Source organism: Lactuca serriola, chromosome 7 (genome assembly GCF_051521515.1).
Source record: "Lactuca serriola cultivar US96UC23 chromosome 7, Lser_US96UC23_V15, whole genome shotgun sequence".
NCBI lineage: Eukaryota > Viridiplantae > Streptophyta > Magnoliopsida > Asterales > Asteraceae > Lactuca > Lactuca serriola.
In genome coordinates this window covers 118410600-118425019 of record NC_136414.1, presented here as the reverse complement: position 1 = coordinate 118425019, position 14420 = coordinate 118410600, and the positions used below count along the sequence as shown (strand labels likewise).

The 14420-nt window shown below is 39.1% G+C and overlaps 1 protein-coding gene across 1 annotated transcript; it reads right to left on the bottom strand.

Annotated features, from left to right (window-relative positions):
- Positions 1–562: 562 nt before the first annotated feature.
- LOC145061448 (ARM repeat superfamily protein) lies at positions 563–8586 on the bottom strand. The gene is made up of 17 exons (XM_079008923.1): positions 8419–8586; positions 7468–7679; positions 7042–7219; positions 6662–6949; positions 6503–6592; positions 5715–6173; positions 5518–5625; positions 5290–5420; positions 5084–5210; positions 3967–4327; positions 3281–3714; positions 2697–2876; positions 2459–2617; positions 2281–2355; positions 1681–1908; positions 1389–1607; positions 563–1302 (listed from the first exon to the last, which is right to left on the bottom strand). The coding sequence occupies exons 2-17, from the start codon at positions 7635–7637 to the stop codon at positions 673–675; spliced, it is 3837 nt and encodes a 1278-aa protein (XP_078865049.1). The 5' UTR covers positions 7638–7679; positions 8419–8586; the 3' UTR covers positions 563–672.
- Positions 8587–14420: the final 5834 nt, after the last annotated feature.

Genomic DNA, 14420 nt, shown 5'->3' with positions numbered 1-14420 from the left:
CAAATGTTTTTAGATAAAAAATAGAAAATAAAAATATTTAATTATGTATTGAAGTTTCAATATTTTAGATAAAGTCTAGATAACAAAAACATTTATATATTTAAAAAAATATATACTAACAAAGTTATGAAAAAAAAATAGCTGAAAATATAAAAAGAAAAAAATGCAAGAGTAACATTATAATATTTCAAATTGTCTTTCAACTAATCCTTAAACAAGTTTAAAAAATGATAGAAATAGTTCTTATCCAAAATACTTTCAACTTAACAATTCATCTAACGGAAATTCATAGTAAAGACCATTTGTGTACAAGATTTGTTCCATAAGAGCCATCTCAAGGAAAAAGTTTCATAAGGAAAAAAATGTAAAGCTAAAGGGCCATTCATTAAAAAAAATTTAAAATAATGTTTTTAGTTTTTGTCAAAACAGCAAATCAAGACATATCTACAATTTTGAAAAGGTTTGAAGCATATCAAAAGAAAACAAGACCATCCGGATCACTTTTGCAATTTTTTCTAGAATTTACTAGCTTACTAAATACAAAAACCAAAAAAAAAAAAGTAAACTAAAAAACTATTGGCTATCAATTTTGTTATAACCTCTATCTATGTATCAATTAGTTGTTATTTACATGGGATAATACTTTTAAACAACTGAAAAGATGCTGAAATCTTACGAGTACAATTTCTTAAAAACAAATTCTACAGCAGAAAAATCAATGTGAAAACCATAGCTCTGGCCACCATATTGAACATAAAGATAGGACTTGGAAGACAAAGGTGGTGGCAAAACCTCTGGTAAATCTGCAGCTACAGGAACAGGTGGTGAAAATATTTCCCTCTTTTTAGAGTAATAAACGTCAGCCAAAAGGAGCCAAATAAGATCAGAATCAATGGAGGCAAGTCCTCTAAGAGCATTCACAGATGCATCAAGAAGCCCAACAACACCACTACATGCAATCCCCACCACAACCCCACTCACCTTCTTAATCACAGATTCCAATGCCGAAGCACTCTTTCTGTTCCTGGATATCTCAGCTATCATCTCCAGCACCGCCACCTGGACCTTCAAATCTGAAATCTCAGCCCTTGGATCATCATCATCATCATCATCACCCCTTCTGTATGGAAGTTGTACAAGTCTTGATTCTTTAGATTTAAAATTCATGGGCTTTTTCTCAAATGGGGATGCACTTAAAAGTTTCCATAAGTGGGGCCCATCGGTATGGAATCGCCGTGAAAAGAAATCGCCTCCACAGATTTGCACCACTCTACTAATCACACCAGCACACCTTCTGGTCGTCTGTATGTATTATCACCAAATACCAGCCAATCAGATGCTGACAAGTAAGTGTCTGGTTTGTTGCAAGAAAAGAACATACAACTTACCAGTGGGTTCCCATTTCGTATACAGGCAATCAGGAAGGGCCAGATTTTATTCATTGCTGGGAGTAATCTGTTTTCTTGAGTTACATCATCGTTTTCTGCCTCAAGAGTATCTGCAAGATCATGAAGTGAATTTGATTGTAAAGCTTCTGTAAGGAGCTCTCTGGTTTTCATCTCATGCCTATATGATTCTTCCACTCCAGCAAGTGCAATGATTCCATCCTGGAAACATATTTTTTAATATTTTGCAAGTGAAAACAAACTAAAAAGAAATGATTAATGATTTTACTTTTACCTCGACTATCTCCAAGGCTACCAAACATGCTGTTTGCTTGATGGAAGTAAGCAGAGGAGTAGCAGCTGTGATACATGAACTAGAAATAGAGCCGACAGTTTGTCTGTAGCTTTTGGAGTCCTTCAATTTGAAAAAGATCTCCTCCCATTGGTCCTTCTTATATATCTCTGCTTCACAGGGCAGTGAACAAGCCTCAAGCTTTGAAGCCTTTCCAATTTCTGCCACCGCCTATACAGTAGTAATTTTCATTTTCATTATTAAATAAACATATATAACTTACTTGCACATTTCAACAGAATAAATAGCCTAGTGTTTATGCAGTTGCATCCAGCATTCAGAATGAAAATATGCTGTTTGCTTCCATTTGCAATATAGGAATGGTTTCTATTCCATAGAGTAGAAGGGTATATTTTTCATCACTTGATGGAATGTAATGATACATATAAACTTTTTTTACTGTTTGTATTACGTATTTGTATTCAGGTTATTCAAAGATAAGAATTTTTGATATGTCATTTAAACTTTTGCAATTGTAGCATGATATTTGAATGACTGATTCCATTCCAACATGATAACAGAATGTTTTACAATGCTTATTACCCTCAAGAAGGAGATGGTAAGCTGAGGGTGGTGATGTCTGCCAAGAATCTCAAGTTCCTTTGAAATAGAACGCATCTGTGGAAATTTGTCATGTTATTGTTAAGTTAAACACAAGAAAGAAAGAAAGAAAGATGGATGATGACATCATAATAAACAAAACATTTGAGGGTAAACATACTGGCTCCTCCATCAAGGGTAAGATTTTGTGGGCCACACCTATGTAGGACAGAATGGCAGCAAGAACACTTGGAACATGAGGATTAAGATCCAGATGACGAAGCTGCCTGCATATGGAGTCGATTACATAGTCTGAATTTGCCAAAACCAAGTGCCCAACCTACAAAAAAAAAATAAAAAAAAGTTGGTCATGGAAACTCAAACTCATTCAAATAAATTCAAGTTGAGGCTGCTGTTACCGTTGGATAGCCAGATGTAGCTGAAATCACATGTAAGACAGCATCCGATGCGCGCCTGACTTGGAAGTTTGAACAGATGAGATTCTCCAGTAACACATAAAGAGACGAATGAAGAAACCCACTTGAAACAAAATCACTCTTAAGGCACATATCAAATATGCCTATCCCATCAATTATAACCTGTTACAATCATACATCATGACTTAGATGAAATATGGTGATGAAAGGACAACCTACTTATTAGGGGTTGTTTCTTATTAAGTCCTGTGTGGATGAAAGACACAAGAGCACAATGTTCATTTTAGAAAATCTAAGAGATGAGCTGTTAAGTTTAACAACACAGGGACCAAATACGCAACAAAATAAAACCAAAGGGACGACTTTGAGCAAAGTGCAAAACACAAAATTTGGACTAAAAAAAGGTAAATACTAATAGGTAAAGGTTTAGTGTCTCTACACATTGAGGCAGGCTTGTCGGCTTAACGAATAAGTCAAAAAGAAAGAATCATACAATACATAGCTGTCAGGCTTAAGTGCTTAAATCATTAAGCCCGTTAAGTCAATATGAAACAGCCTTGTTGTACCTGGTGCAGCATTGCATTATCATGAAAAAAGTGCACATTAACATCAGATTGCTGTAATGGAAGATTCCATATTTCAGGAGATAGATACTCATGCAAAATAGAACCGATGCACTCGATTAACTGACTCCTTGTATCCTTTGTAAGAGAAACATTCCAACCACCCACATCATCTTTTAAACTCTCTGAGCTGCTAGATTTGTGGAACTTTGTTTTCAAATTATGAATAGCTTCGTCTGATAAACCAAACATCATCTCGTTCAAGATGCATACAGCAGTAGTAGCTTGTCTTACTAGCTTCCCTGAATTAGGCCTTTTATACCAACACTCCCAGCTCTCTTTTATGTATTCCTTGTTTCGAACATCAGCAATCAATTTACGCAAGTAGCTCAGTGGAATATCTTTGATAATCGATAAGTTCCCCCCACTTTGAGAACCTGAAAAAAAAAAAAGAATATGTTTAGTTTAAGGAGCTGTGGCTGTTTCTTTTTTCCCCATTATATGGGTGAAGTGGCTGAATGGGTAATGATGTATGTCTAGAACAGATCAAGTAATTTATATTCTACAACAAACAATTTTGGTGTGAGAGAGAGAGGAGTCAGGAGGAAAAAAGAAAGAATAAAGTCAAATAGATTTTAAAAGCCAGCCAGAAACAAGTTGTAAGAGAAGAAAAGTATGTGAAGGATAACCTGCAATAAGAGAGAAGCTAGCAAGTCTTAGGATCCCTGCGAGTGCATGGTAAAGTTGTCTCTGAGTGCCCGAAGAAGAAAACCAAGGGGGCATACGTGGAAGATCATATTCATTTTGTATCTTGAAAGAGTTATTGATATCTTCATAATTAGACTCCTTTTTCTCATTTGAAAAGAAACTGGTAGCTTTCATCTCAGTTATAGACCGCAAGTACCCAACTGATGATGATGATGATGATGATGATGATGATGATGTTGATGATGATGATCTCTCTAAAAGCAGCTTGTCCAAAGAGCCAGAAAATACCGAATTCTGGCTCAAACAAAGGGTGAGGGTATCAAAGAACCGAGCAGCTGTCACCTATAATATATATTATATCATCATCATCATTCACAACTAGCATTTTATTTCTTTTGAAAAAAAATAATAATAAACAATTTGATGAATTGTGTCTGTTTAAATACTTCTACCATGTATATATTAATAGAAGGTTTAAAAAGATACAATACTTGTAAAATACATTTAATGTCTTTATATTTGAGATATTTTTAGTTTTGTATTTACAAATCTGAGTTTTTATTAATGGGTATGCTATGCTTCAAAGCTTAATAACTTAAAGGATAATCAAAGCTATGGAATGGCTTCGCAGTGATAACTTGAAGAATGATCAAATCCTTCTGCTAGATCGATCAAAGATTATCAAGTAATTTTTTAAGAATCACTTCACTTTGATTCTGAAAATGCTCAAACCCAAATATGCTATGGTTTATATATTATTAATATTATGATCAGTTTAAATAATTAAAACCAACCATATTTGTATCATTATTTATACTATAGTGATCAATAAGTTTTATTATAAGTTATAACAGCTTCTAAATACAAATTCATTTGTCATTCAATATTATTTTAAGTAGAAAGATAAATCTGTCATTAATTAACATCCAGACACTTCATTCAGTTGAAAAGAGAAACCGATTTACCGTATGCAACACTTAGACATCATTTACCCATACAACAGTTAATGTGAAAAAAGAAAAAGAAAAAAAAAATGGGGCTTAAGTCATTAGTCATGTCATAAAGGCTTGATTTATTTATAAAAGATGTTAAACGTACAGGAGATTGGAGAAGATGATCTCTAACAAGTTGGGGACCGGAATAGTAAATCAATACAAGCAATTTTTGGCAATGTGAATGGGACTGCTCCCCTCCAATCATCACCTCCGGAAGCTTTTCAAAGAGCCTGTTATGTTATATGTCATTATTACATTTCTTGAGATAAATTATTTATATTATTGAAACAAAATAGAGCAAGGAAGAACCTGTTAAATATATCAACAAGATCACGTTCAATGTGATGCTTCCCACTTGATGAGAATAAATTTCCAAGAAACATCTGTGCAGCTGATGACACCTCTTCATCTTCATCAGAAACTAAAGCACATAAGCATTCCTGCATTTTACAATTAGATATTTGAGAACTACACATACATAGATAAAAACTAATAATAATAATAATAATGATAATGATAATGATTTTTTAATCTCACCAGAAGCATTAGCCTGCTGCCCTTCAGTGTGCGACTGCATGTTGACAAGAGTCCCTGTATAGCAGCCATGGTCCCAAGTCTGACCTTCTTGGCTGGATGAACACATAACTAAAAATAACATAAATATATATATATGAAGTCAAACATTTTGAAAGAAGTTGACAACCAAGCCATTAAATAGTCATATCTGAACTTACGTGTGGAAATGCTGAGGACAATAATTTATTCACATGAGAAGAAGTTGTAGCAATCCAATCTTTTGTACGTTCCACATACAAAGATTTAGTATGTTTGAAGCCAGATTGTGAAGGAGTATTATTAGTATTACTATTGATTGTCACCTCTTGGGTTGTTGACTTTATTGCTACAATTTGACCCTGATCTTGCTTTTTCCCAGGAAAACGGCGAAGCTCCTCTAGAAATGATAGTGAAGACTTATTCGTAGTTATGTCAATGTCATCATCAACAAGACTTGATAAATTTGCATCGTCTTGAAGAACTATGATGAGAAACTCGGTCAAACCTCTGAGTGCTTGGTCCATAGCTTCCATACTTCCAGCAGCCCCAGAAATCACTGTTTTTGAGACATGCAGAACTTTTCCAATTTGGCTAACAACGCCAGGTAAAAAGAAAGCTAGTTCATCAGCTGTTCCAACCTGCAAAGCATATATTCAATCTTTAATTGTAGGTAGTTATCCAAATTCAAATCTAGCTTCAATGATTCTTAGTATAGATAAATATTGAATTACTGTAAGGGAAGTTGGCTCTCACAGTTACAGACCAAATTATTGGCGAAATGTTCTGAACTTGTTAGGGTATTTATTGTGTGTTTTCAAAGAAGCATTTGGTGTATGAATATATAGGTAACAATAGCCTTGACAAGCTTCTTTTCAGTATGATTGTTTTCTTCTTGAAAAGATTCGTATTATTTGGAATACAATTAGCCAACCAAACAAAATCTTGTGCTTGCTTATAACTTACCTACCTTAGCAACAAGAATGCGAAGAGTCATGAAGGCTTCTACACGAAGCTTAGAACTGCCTACATGGCCACGCCCTGCCTCAGCATCTGCAGCCTATGCAAAAACATCCAACATTAAGTTTCAAATCTATAAATTGGCAACAGAAGAAATATAGGCACCTACTTTCAATAAAAGTGACAGCCAATGTCCAACAGTGACAATTGCAGACTGAGAACGAAGGAATGCAAGTAAACATTCCTTGGGGTTTGCTTCCATGAATGATCTTTTCTCTAAAAGCAAAGGCAGAGGCAGGACATTTATTTGGTTGCAATTGCAAGACTTGTTGGAGCACAAACATGAACCAAGAAGCATTGCCTTAAAACACCTAATAACTCCTTCACGAAACTCCTCGGATGCCTCAGATGGTGAGAGCAACGCTGCATTTGTCAAATTTTTCAATACTACAACCATCTGCAAAAACAATACAAGTATACTTGAGCAAAATTTCTTGAGGTATGTAGTGGAATAAGAAAACCCAAGCAGAAGGTTAAACTTCATGACACCTGTTCCACGGATCCTAGATGACACTTGATTAGAAGCTCCTCCAAACACTGAAGCGCGTCTTCTGCCACGACATCACTTATTTTAGGAGACTTTTCTTTTAACTTGTCGTTTAATGCGAATGGAGATCTGCAGTTTACTGCAGCTTCCAACAGAAGCAGCAGGGGAAGCAAAGTATAGCTGAAAAGATAACAGAAACTGTTACTGTATGAATCTTACACACAACCAGTGAGTGTACTTGGGAAATCAACAGTTATTTGAGTAAAAAATAACCAGTGATATTATAAATATGAAAGGAAACTCCTGTTCACCTTAATGGCATAAGATTTATGTAACGTAAACTTTATATGAGATTCAAAAATTAATGGTTTTAAAGAGAAATAATCAAGGACTGAAAAAACACAGCAGAAGTAGAAATCAAAACATACTCCAAGAAAGGCTGGAGGGCATGAGGAGGAGAACGCCGTATGAAGTGAAGAAGATGAGAGATGCTGCCTTTGTTGTTGTTGTTAGGGTTTCTGAGGAGTCCCAGCAGTTCCAAGCAGTACCCCTTTAGTTCAGAAAACCCACCACCTTCCTCTCCTTCCGGAATCATCATCCTCAACAACAACTGGTTTTGTCAATATAATTATCGTCCACCCTGAAGCAGGAGATGTATTTGGATGTTAGAAGGGAAGCTTTCACTAAGTTTATTTAAAATGATATCGCTTATTAGCTTATAGTATAGTGGTGCAAAATGGAGTAAGTTTTTAAAAAGTGTTTTGATAAGCTATAAGCTGATAAACACTTTTTAGTGTTGGGCAAAAAAAATGACCAAAAAAAGGCTTCTTTTTACATCTTAACATTCAAAAACAACCCACCTAACAGAAAGCATGCATCTATTGTCCATTCCAAAGTAACCAACATCAAAATTCAAAAGTTAAAAGTTGAAAGATGTAATTCATCAGTGAAAACATGCATATAAAGAAAGTAAATGATCAAATAACTTGCTTGCAATCTGATTTCTAATCTTTTGGCTATTTTAAGCATCTGATTTCTATCCTTCTGTTAACTTTGACAGCTTTTTTCATAATCAAAACTTTGGTTCCTAAGAAATCCAAGCCATAAGACTAAACAAATCAAGACACTTCATAATCTGAGAAATCTAGACGAACATGGATTATTGACATCAATCGATGAACCCAAACAACAAACAATTAGAAACATGAGCAAGAAACACGAGTTCTGTAAACGAACAACCAAAATAAGCAAAAGGCGTCATCACGAACGACATTGATAACCTTGAAATTGGTATCAATATTGTTGATTTCAAAAGAAAGCAAAAAAAAAAAAAAAGGAAGAACGAAAGCAAAAAAAAGGGAAAAGTTTCGAACCTGTACCTGTGGGGTGCGAAGGTCTCCGGCCGGTGGCTTCACAGGGTAGGCGATGGTATACGGTGGCGAGTAGGGGAGGAGTCGACGTGAGGGGCAGACGCCAGAGGCGTTGATGGAGTCCTAAGTGTAAAACACTGTGTTTAACTTTGAAGCGTAAGGTTTTATCAGGTTAAAGGGGGGAAATGACTGGGTTAATAAAGTGTTCTGAATTGTATCCATTTTGTACCTTATTTTTTTTATTATTATTATACCATTTAACTTAATATTCTTGCTCGCCAAAACCCTTGCGACTGGTTGTTGAAGGTTACTGCTTATGTAGATATTACGTGGCATACACTTGTTTTATAAAGCTGGAGTATGCGTCATTCTCATCAATTGTGCCCTAGATTGACATGGATGCTTCTTGTTCTTCTTCTATCTCTTCCAAACGAAATGCTGCTTATGTAGATATTACGTGGCATACACTTGTTTTATAAAGCTGGAGTATGCGTCATTCTCATCAATTGTGCCCTAGATTGACATGGATGCTTCTTGTTCTTCTTCTATCTCTTCCAAACGAAATGCTGAATTTCAACCAGAAAATCTGTGTTATTGTGGGTTACCATCTTACGTACAAACTTCACAAACTAAAGACAATCCAGGAAAAAAAATCAGATTATGCCCTAACTCCATGGTAAATCAAATGTTTTTACTTTTTGGTTTAATCTTCTTTCTTTAACCAATTTGTTACTTTTTTCAATAATGAGGGACCAAAATGCAAAGTCTGGGAATGGTTGGAGCCTGGAACTAGGGGTGCAAACGAGCCGAGCCGAGCCCGAGCCTGACCAAGCTCAAGCTCGGCTCGCTTAAAATTTGTATGGCTCGAGCTCGAGCTCGGCTCGTTTCGAGCCACAAATAAAGAGCTTGAGATCGGCTCGTAAAGTAATACATATGCTCGGGCTCGACTCGTTTTGTCTAACTGAGCCTAAACGAGCTTAAGCTTGGCTCGAGCTCGTTAAAAGCTCGTTTACAAAATGAATTCCAGAAAAAGAAAAAAAAGCTACGAATTTACTTAATTTTCAGCAAGGTGCAAACTACTTAAATTTCAACCAAGATGCATAAATAAAATCTTCAAATTACATAAGCTTTAAACTCCAACACACAAACCTAAACTATAATTAAATCCAAAAGAAAATCTTCCTATTATGGAAGTTCAAATTACAAAATACTATAAAAACGATTAAATTTTAACATAACATATTATCAAAACTCAAAAGTCAATCTTCCTTGAAGCAAATTCAATCCAGCAAAATCTGCAAATTAAAACATTTTATGAGATGTGCAATATAATGTAATTAAACCAACAAGATTACAAGTAGATTAAAATGGCTTACATCTTTAAGTATTACTTGTTCATGTAGGTAATAAAACCTCAATGGGCATTTCCTCCTTCTGTAAAAAGAACCTGTAACACCCGAGATCAGAAAGGTCAAGAAAGGAAAGGAAAAACCCTAGGTTGAAGAGGGTTGACTCGTCGAGTCCAGGGAGGAACTCGGCGAGTCGGAGCAGGATCCGGGTGTAAAGCAATTGACCGACTCGGCGAGTCGGCAAGTGGACTCGGCGAGTCAGGTCTGGGTTTGGAAACCCTAATTTCGGGACATGGTACCCTATTTAAGCATCTTATTCTCTTTCCTAGGTCTCAGTTGCGGCCCTATAGTCCAGAACCAGAAACCCTAAGCCTCCATTGTTACTCATTCAAGCTTTCTTGCCTTTTTGGGTGATTTGAAGGAAGAAGGAAGAAGGCACACATTAGGGATTCAAGAATTGGCAGTAGATCCAGAGTTTGTGAGGTCTTCCAGAGCATTTGAAGGTAATGAGTCGTTACCTTCCCTCTTTTGCATATAGATCAACCTTTATCATGGAACTTGGGGCTTTTAGGACAAGTTCATGAACCATTTCGAGTTAAAAGCCCAGATTTGAAGTTGCTACTTCAGATCTATGTGTATCTTGGCCTAGAGAATCATAAAGCATCAGTCTATGGGATGATTGTTGAGCCCCTTTGTCTCAAACCCTAGTTTATAGTGATTTGAGCCTAGATCTCGTTAGCTACACGTAAAGTTTGTCACTTTACGTATGGAATAGGCTTTAGAAGAGTGGATCTACAGTTTGGAGCCCATGCATGACTCAAAAGTCCTCTGCATGTATGTAGATCTGAATGGACTCGGCGAGTCCTTCGAGTGGACTCGGCGAGTAGCTTGAAGATGAGGAGGAACTCGACGAGTGGGATGAACAACTCGTCGAGTCGGATGAAGTTAAGCATGAACTCGGCGAGTTGGAAGAACAACTCGACGAGTTGGTTGAAGATTGCCTTGGACTCGGCGAGTCTATTAGTGGACTCGGCGAGTCTGGTCGCGAAACCCCAAACCCTTCGAGTTGAGACTCGAATCAGTAAGTCGGGTGGTGACTCAGCGAGTTGGACAGGACAGGACTTGGAACTAGTTGGACTCGGCGAGTCATAAATTGACTCGGCGAGTCGAGTCGCGAATAGAAAGACCCTGAGCATATGAACTCGGCGAGCCACTAGGAGGACTCGGCGAGTAGGGTTGACCTGGAAGGTTGACTTTGACCAGGATTTTGACCTTGACAAGAGTTGACCTAGTTGACCTTTGGAGGTCAGTTGGACTAAGTGTTTTATGGATATTGATAGCTCGGAGAGCTAGAAGAGTAGTGGTTCAGGAGATTGTCGAGTAGCAGCCAGAGGTTTATCAGTAGAGCTCAGCAGTTCAGGTGAGTTTCCTTTCAGTAGGAGCGGGTCTAAGGCCACAATGTCGGCCCGTTCAGCTAGCAGTAGTTTTCGGACTACGGTCCGATGTAGGGGATGAAGGTCCCAGTCAGCTTCGGACTTCGGTCCGATGTAGTAGTTAGTATGTTTGATGCCTTCGTGGCTCAAACAAGGTTTATGTGTTTATGCTAGTTGATATGTTTATGTTATGTTCAGCCAGCTTCGGACTTCGGTCCGATGTAGGGGACAAGGTCCCAGCCAGCTTCGGACTTCGGTCCGATGTAGGGGACAAGGTCCCAGTCAGCTTCGGACTTCGGTCCGATGCCAGCTTCGGACTTCGGTCCGATGCCAGCTTCGGACTTCGGTCCGATGTAGGGGACAAGGTCCCAGTCAGCTTCGGACTTCGGTCCGATGTAGGGGACAAGGTCCCAGTCAGCTTCGGACTTCGGTCCGATGTAGGGGGCAAGGCCCCAGTTAGTCCGGACTTCGGTCTGATGCACTGGGCAAGGCCCAGTATGTGCTTTATATGTTATTGTGTGGTATGTGGTAAATTGGGGGAGCTCACTAAGCTTCGTGCTTACGGTTTTCAGTTTTGGTTTTAGGTACTCGGTTTTCAAAAGAGGAGCTCGGGAAGATTGCAGAGCATACACCATAGTCAGTTAGCCTGGGGACGTTTGACTCTGATAATGAGATTATGTTTTGAATTAATACTCTAAAAATTATGTTATGACTTATGATACAGTTTTGTAAATATGGTTTTAGTAATGTTTTAAAAGAAATTTTTAGTCGTGATTTTTGGGTCGTTACAAGTTGGTATCAGAGCCTTGGTTTGAGGGATTCGGGCGCACTCCCGAGTGTGTCTGAACTCAAACTAAGGAAGTGGTATAGAGTTTTCAAAAGAAAAATCATAGTTACAAAAGGATTTTGAGAAAAAGAAAACAATTTTAGAAAAGTGTAAAGAAAAGAGTTTTAGCAAAAAGAGTTTTGAAAAGAGAAAAGGGTGTGGTGCATGCAATCAGCCGAGCTCAAGTAAGTACTCCCAAGTTACCCATACAAGTTATGTTATGAGTATCAGTTTCAGTTTCACTTTCACTTTCAGTTTCAGTTTCAGTTTCAGCTTCAGTAGAACAGCATGCTAGAATAGGACTAAGGATCTAGGATGATGCCTTATGTGCCTGCTTTATGTGTTCCAGCTTGATGAGAATTGCATGCTAGTATTGAGTAGACAGTAGTAGGATCGCCTGTGTAGGTGATGCCTGATAGTGTGAGCTTAGCATTGTATGCTAGTGCAGTTTCTTGTTATGAGAATAGTTTTGCCTGAGTATGTTTCCTTTATCCGAATGCTGCTTGCTTTGTGCTTTGTGGGACTCTGAGTGATGGGAGTTAGCCATTAGGTGAATACGTCACATCACATGTGATCAGGGTTGAATAATCTCAGAGTGCTGGATTTGGCCCTACTGCGCAGCTCTCATCTGAGTCTAACCGTTGTAGAGACGAGACTTTTACTCGAAGGATTATCCGAGCCTCATTGCATGTGATGGTATTCAGGTGGTGGCTAATTGGCATTACGAGGAGGCCTTCAGCAGTTGAGGATTGGTTTGGGTGGAATCAGAGATTCCCTAGGGCAAGCCTAGGATGAGAGTAGCAGAGATCAGTATTAGTAGAAGTGAGTTGGTGGAGTTGAGGTGACTCTTGAGGAAAGTACGGATAGATGTGGAAGGTAGTAGGGGCCCATACTACTGAAAGCAGAGGATCCGTACTCGATTCAAGAGGGGCCAAGACGAAACCAGAGTTGGTGGAGTGAGAAATCCCTCAACAGTAGTGTGTAAATTGATCAGGAATTGTTATATTTTCAGCATGGTGACATTGCGTGAGCTACCAGTTAGCAGTTCAGGCATCGAGGAGGGATCGGGCTCGGGCTTTAGAGTTGGGCAGCTTGATGATCAGATGAGGGATTTCATTTCCGCAGAGATCGCGCGCAACATCATTGATCAGACTCCAGTGATTTTCGGTTCGGTTGGGGAGGCCATTGTGGAGCTCATAGACAGTCATCTTGAGGCCTTTAAGGTCGGGATAGTTTCAGGACAAGTTGGGGCTCGTCTAGATCCCGATTCTTATGGAGTTCGGGGATCCATCAGGGAGGGAGACCCCATTTCTAGTTTTTGCCATCAGGGGACAGGAGTGAGTGGGGCATCCTGTCTCCAAGAGAGACCTTTGGATGATTGGATAGTTGAGGAAGTTTCGCGAGCCATTTGCGAGGATCTTCCCGACATGGTCGTGAGGATCACTGATAGATTGATCGAGAGGCTCCAGGATCAGACAGTTGTTGTTCAGTCGGTGGACAGGGAGTCGGAAAGGAAGAGGAAAGCGGATGAGACTCAGGTAGCCTCAGGTTCGGGTAAGAGGCCCAAGGGTTCGGATTTGAGGACGAGGAACTATCAGAACCGCAGTCGATGCGGGAAGTGCGGAAGGACGCACATGGGTGTGTGCAGGCGTAGAAGTGGTGATGTTCTGGGTTGTTTCAGATGCGGTCGAATGGGTCATATTAGCAGGGATTGTACTACTACCATTGCCCAGGGACTTGACCCGATATGTTTCCATTGCGGTCAGAGAGGCCACAAGAAGGCCCACTGTCCGAGTTTGTATACAGCAGGGCAGGTGCCAGCTCCTGCCCCTGGGACTTCGAGAGCCCAACGGACATCAGGGCCGGGCAAGGGCGCCTACGGCTCGGAGCCGAGTTTTCCGGTAGATTTCAGCAGGGATTCGAGCAGCACTGAGTGATGGAGGTATGTATCTTTTGCTTTTCTGTCATCTATTATTGTGATATTATTGTTATGTTGCTGCATTACCTGCTTGTAGTTGAGTTTTATGCCATCTGCATACCTTGGAATTCGAATAGTGAATTGGAGGTCGTTCCCTCTAGATCAGGTTACTTCGGATTCAGTATCTGTAGCATGTATGTGTAAGATGCAGTAGTGCTTTACTACTTGCGGAAGGCGTTAGTTGGGTAATGATCAGTTATATTCTCAGGAGTGATAGTCCAGAGTTTTAGTGGAGTAGCTAGCGGTCAGTAAGGAAGTGGGTTGGGGATGCGCACCCCAAACACAGATTCTCGGGATGTAGTCCCTAAAGCAATTACAGTTAAGGATCAAAGGGTGCTCAGTCAGATAGCAGGAAAGGTGCGGACCTGGCAGGAGTTAGTTGGAGCGCTAGCAAGGGTAAACGTCGGCGGTCAGCATATCGCCCT

Bases quoted from the DNA above. Each gene is read 5' to 3' on its own strand.
- LOC145061448 (XM_079008923.1), bottom strand. From the start codon at position 7,637: ATGATGATTCCGGAAGGAGAGGAAGGTGGTGGGTTTTCTGAACTAAAG. The intron at 5,421-5,517 runs GTGAGATTAAAA...TGTAAAATGCAG, and splicing joins GCAGCAGGCTAATGCTTCTG to GAATGCTTATGTGCTTTAGT. The intron at 4,328-5,083 runs GTACGTTTAACA...TATATATTATAG, and splicing joins ATCATCTTCTCCAATCTCCT to GTGACAGCTGCTCGGTTCTT.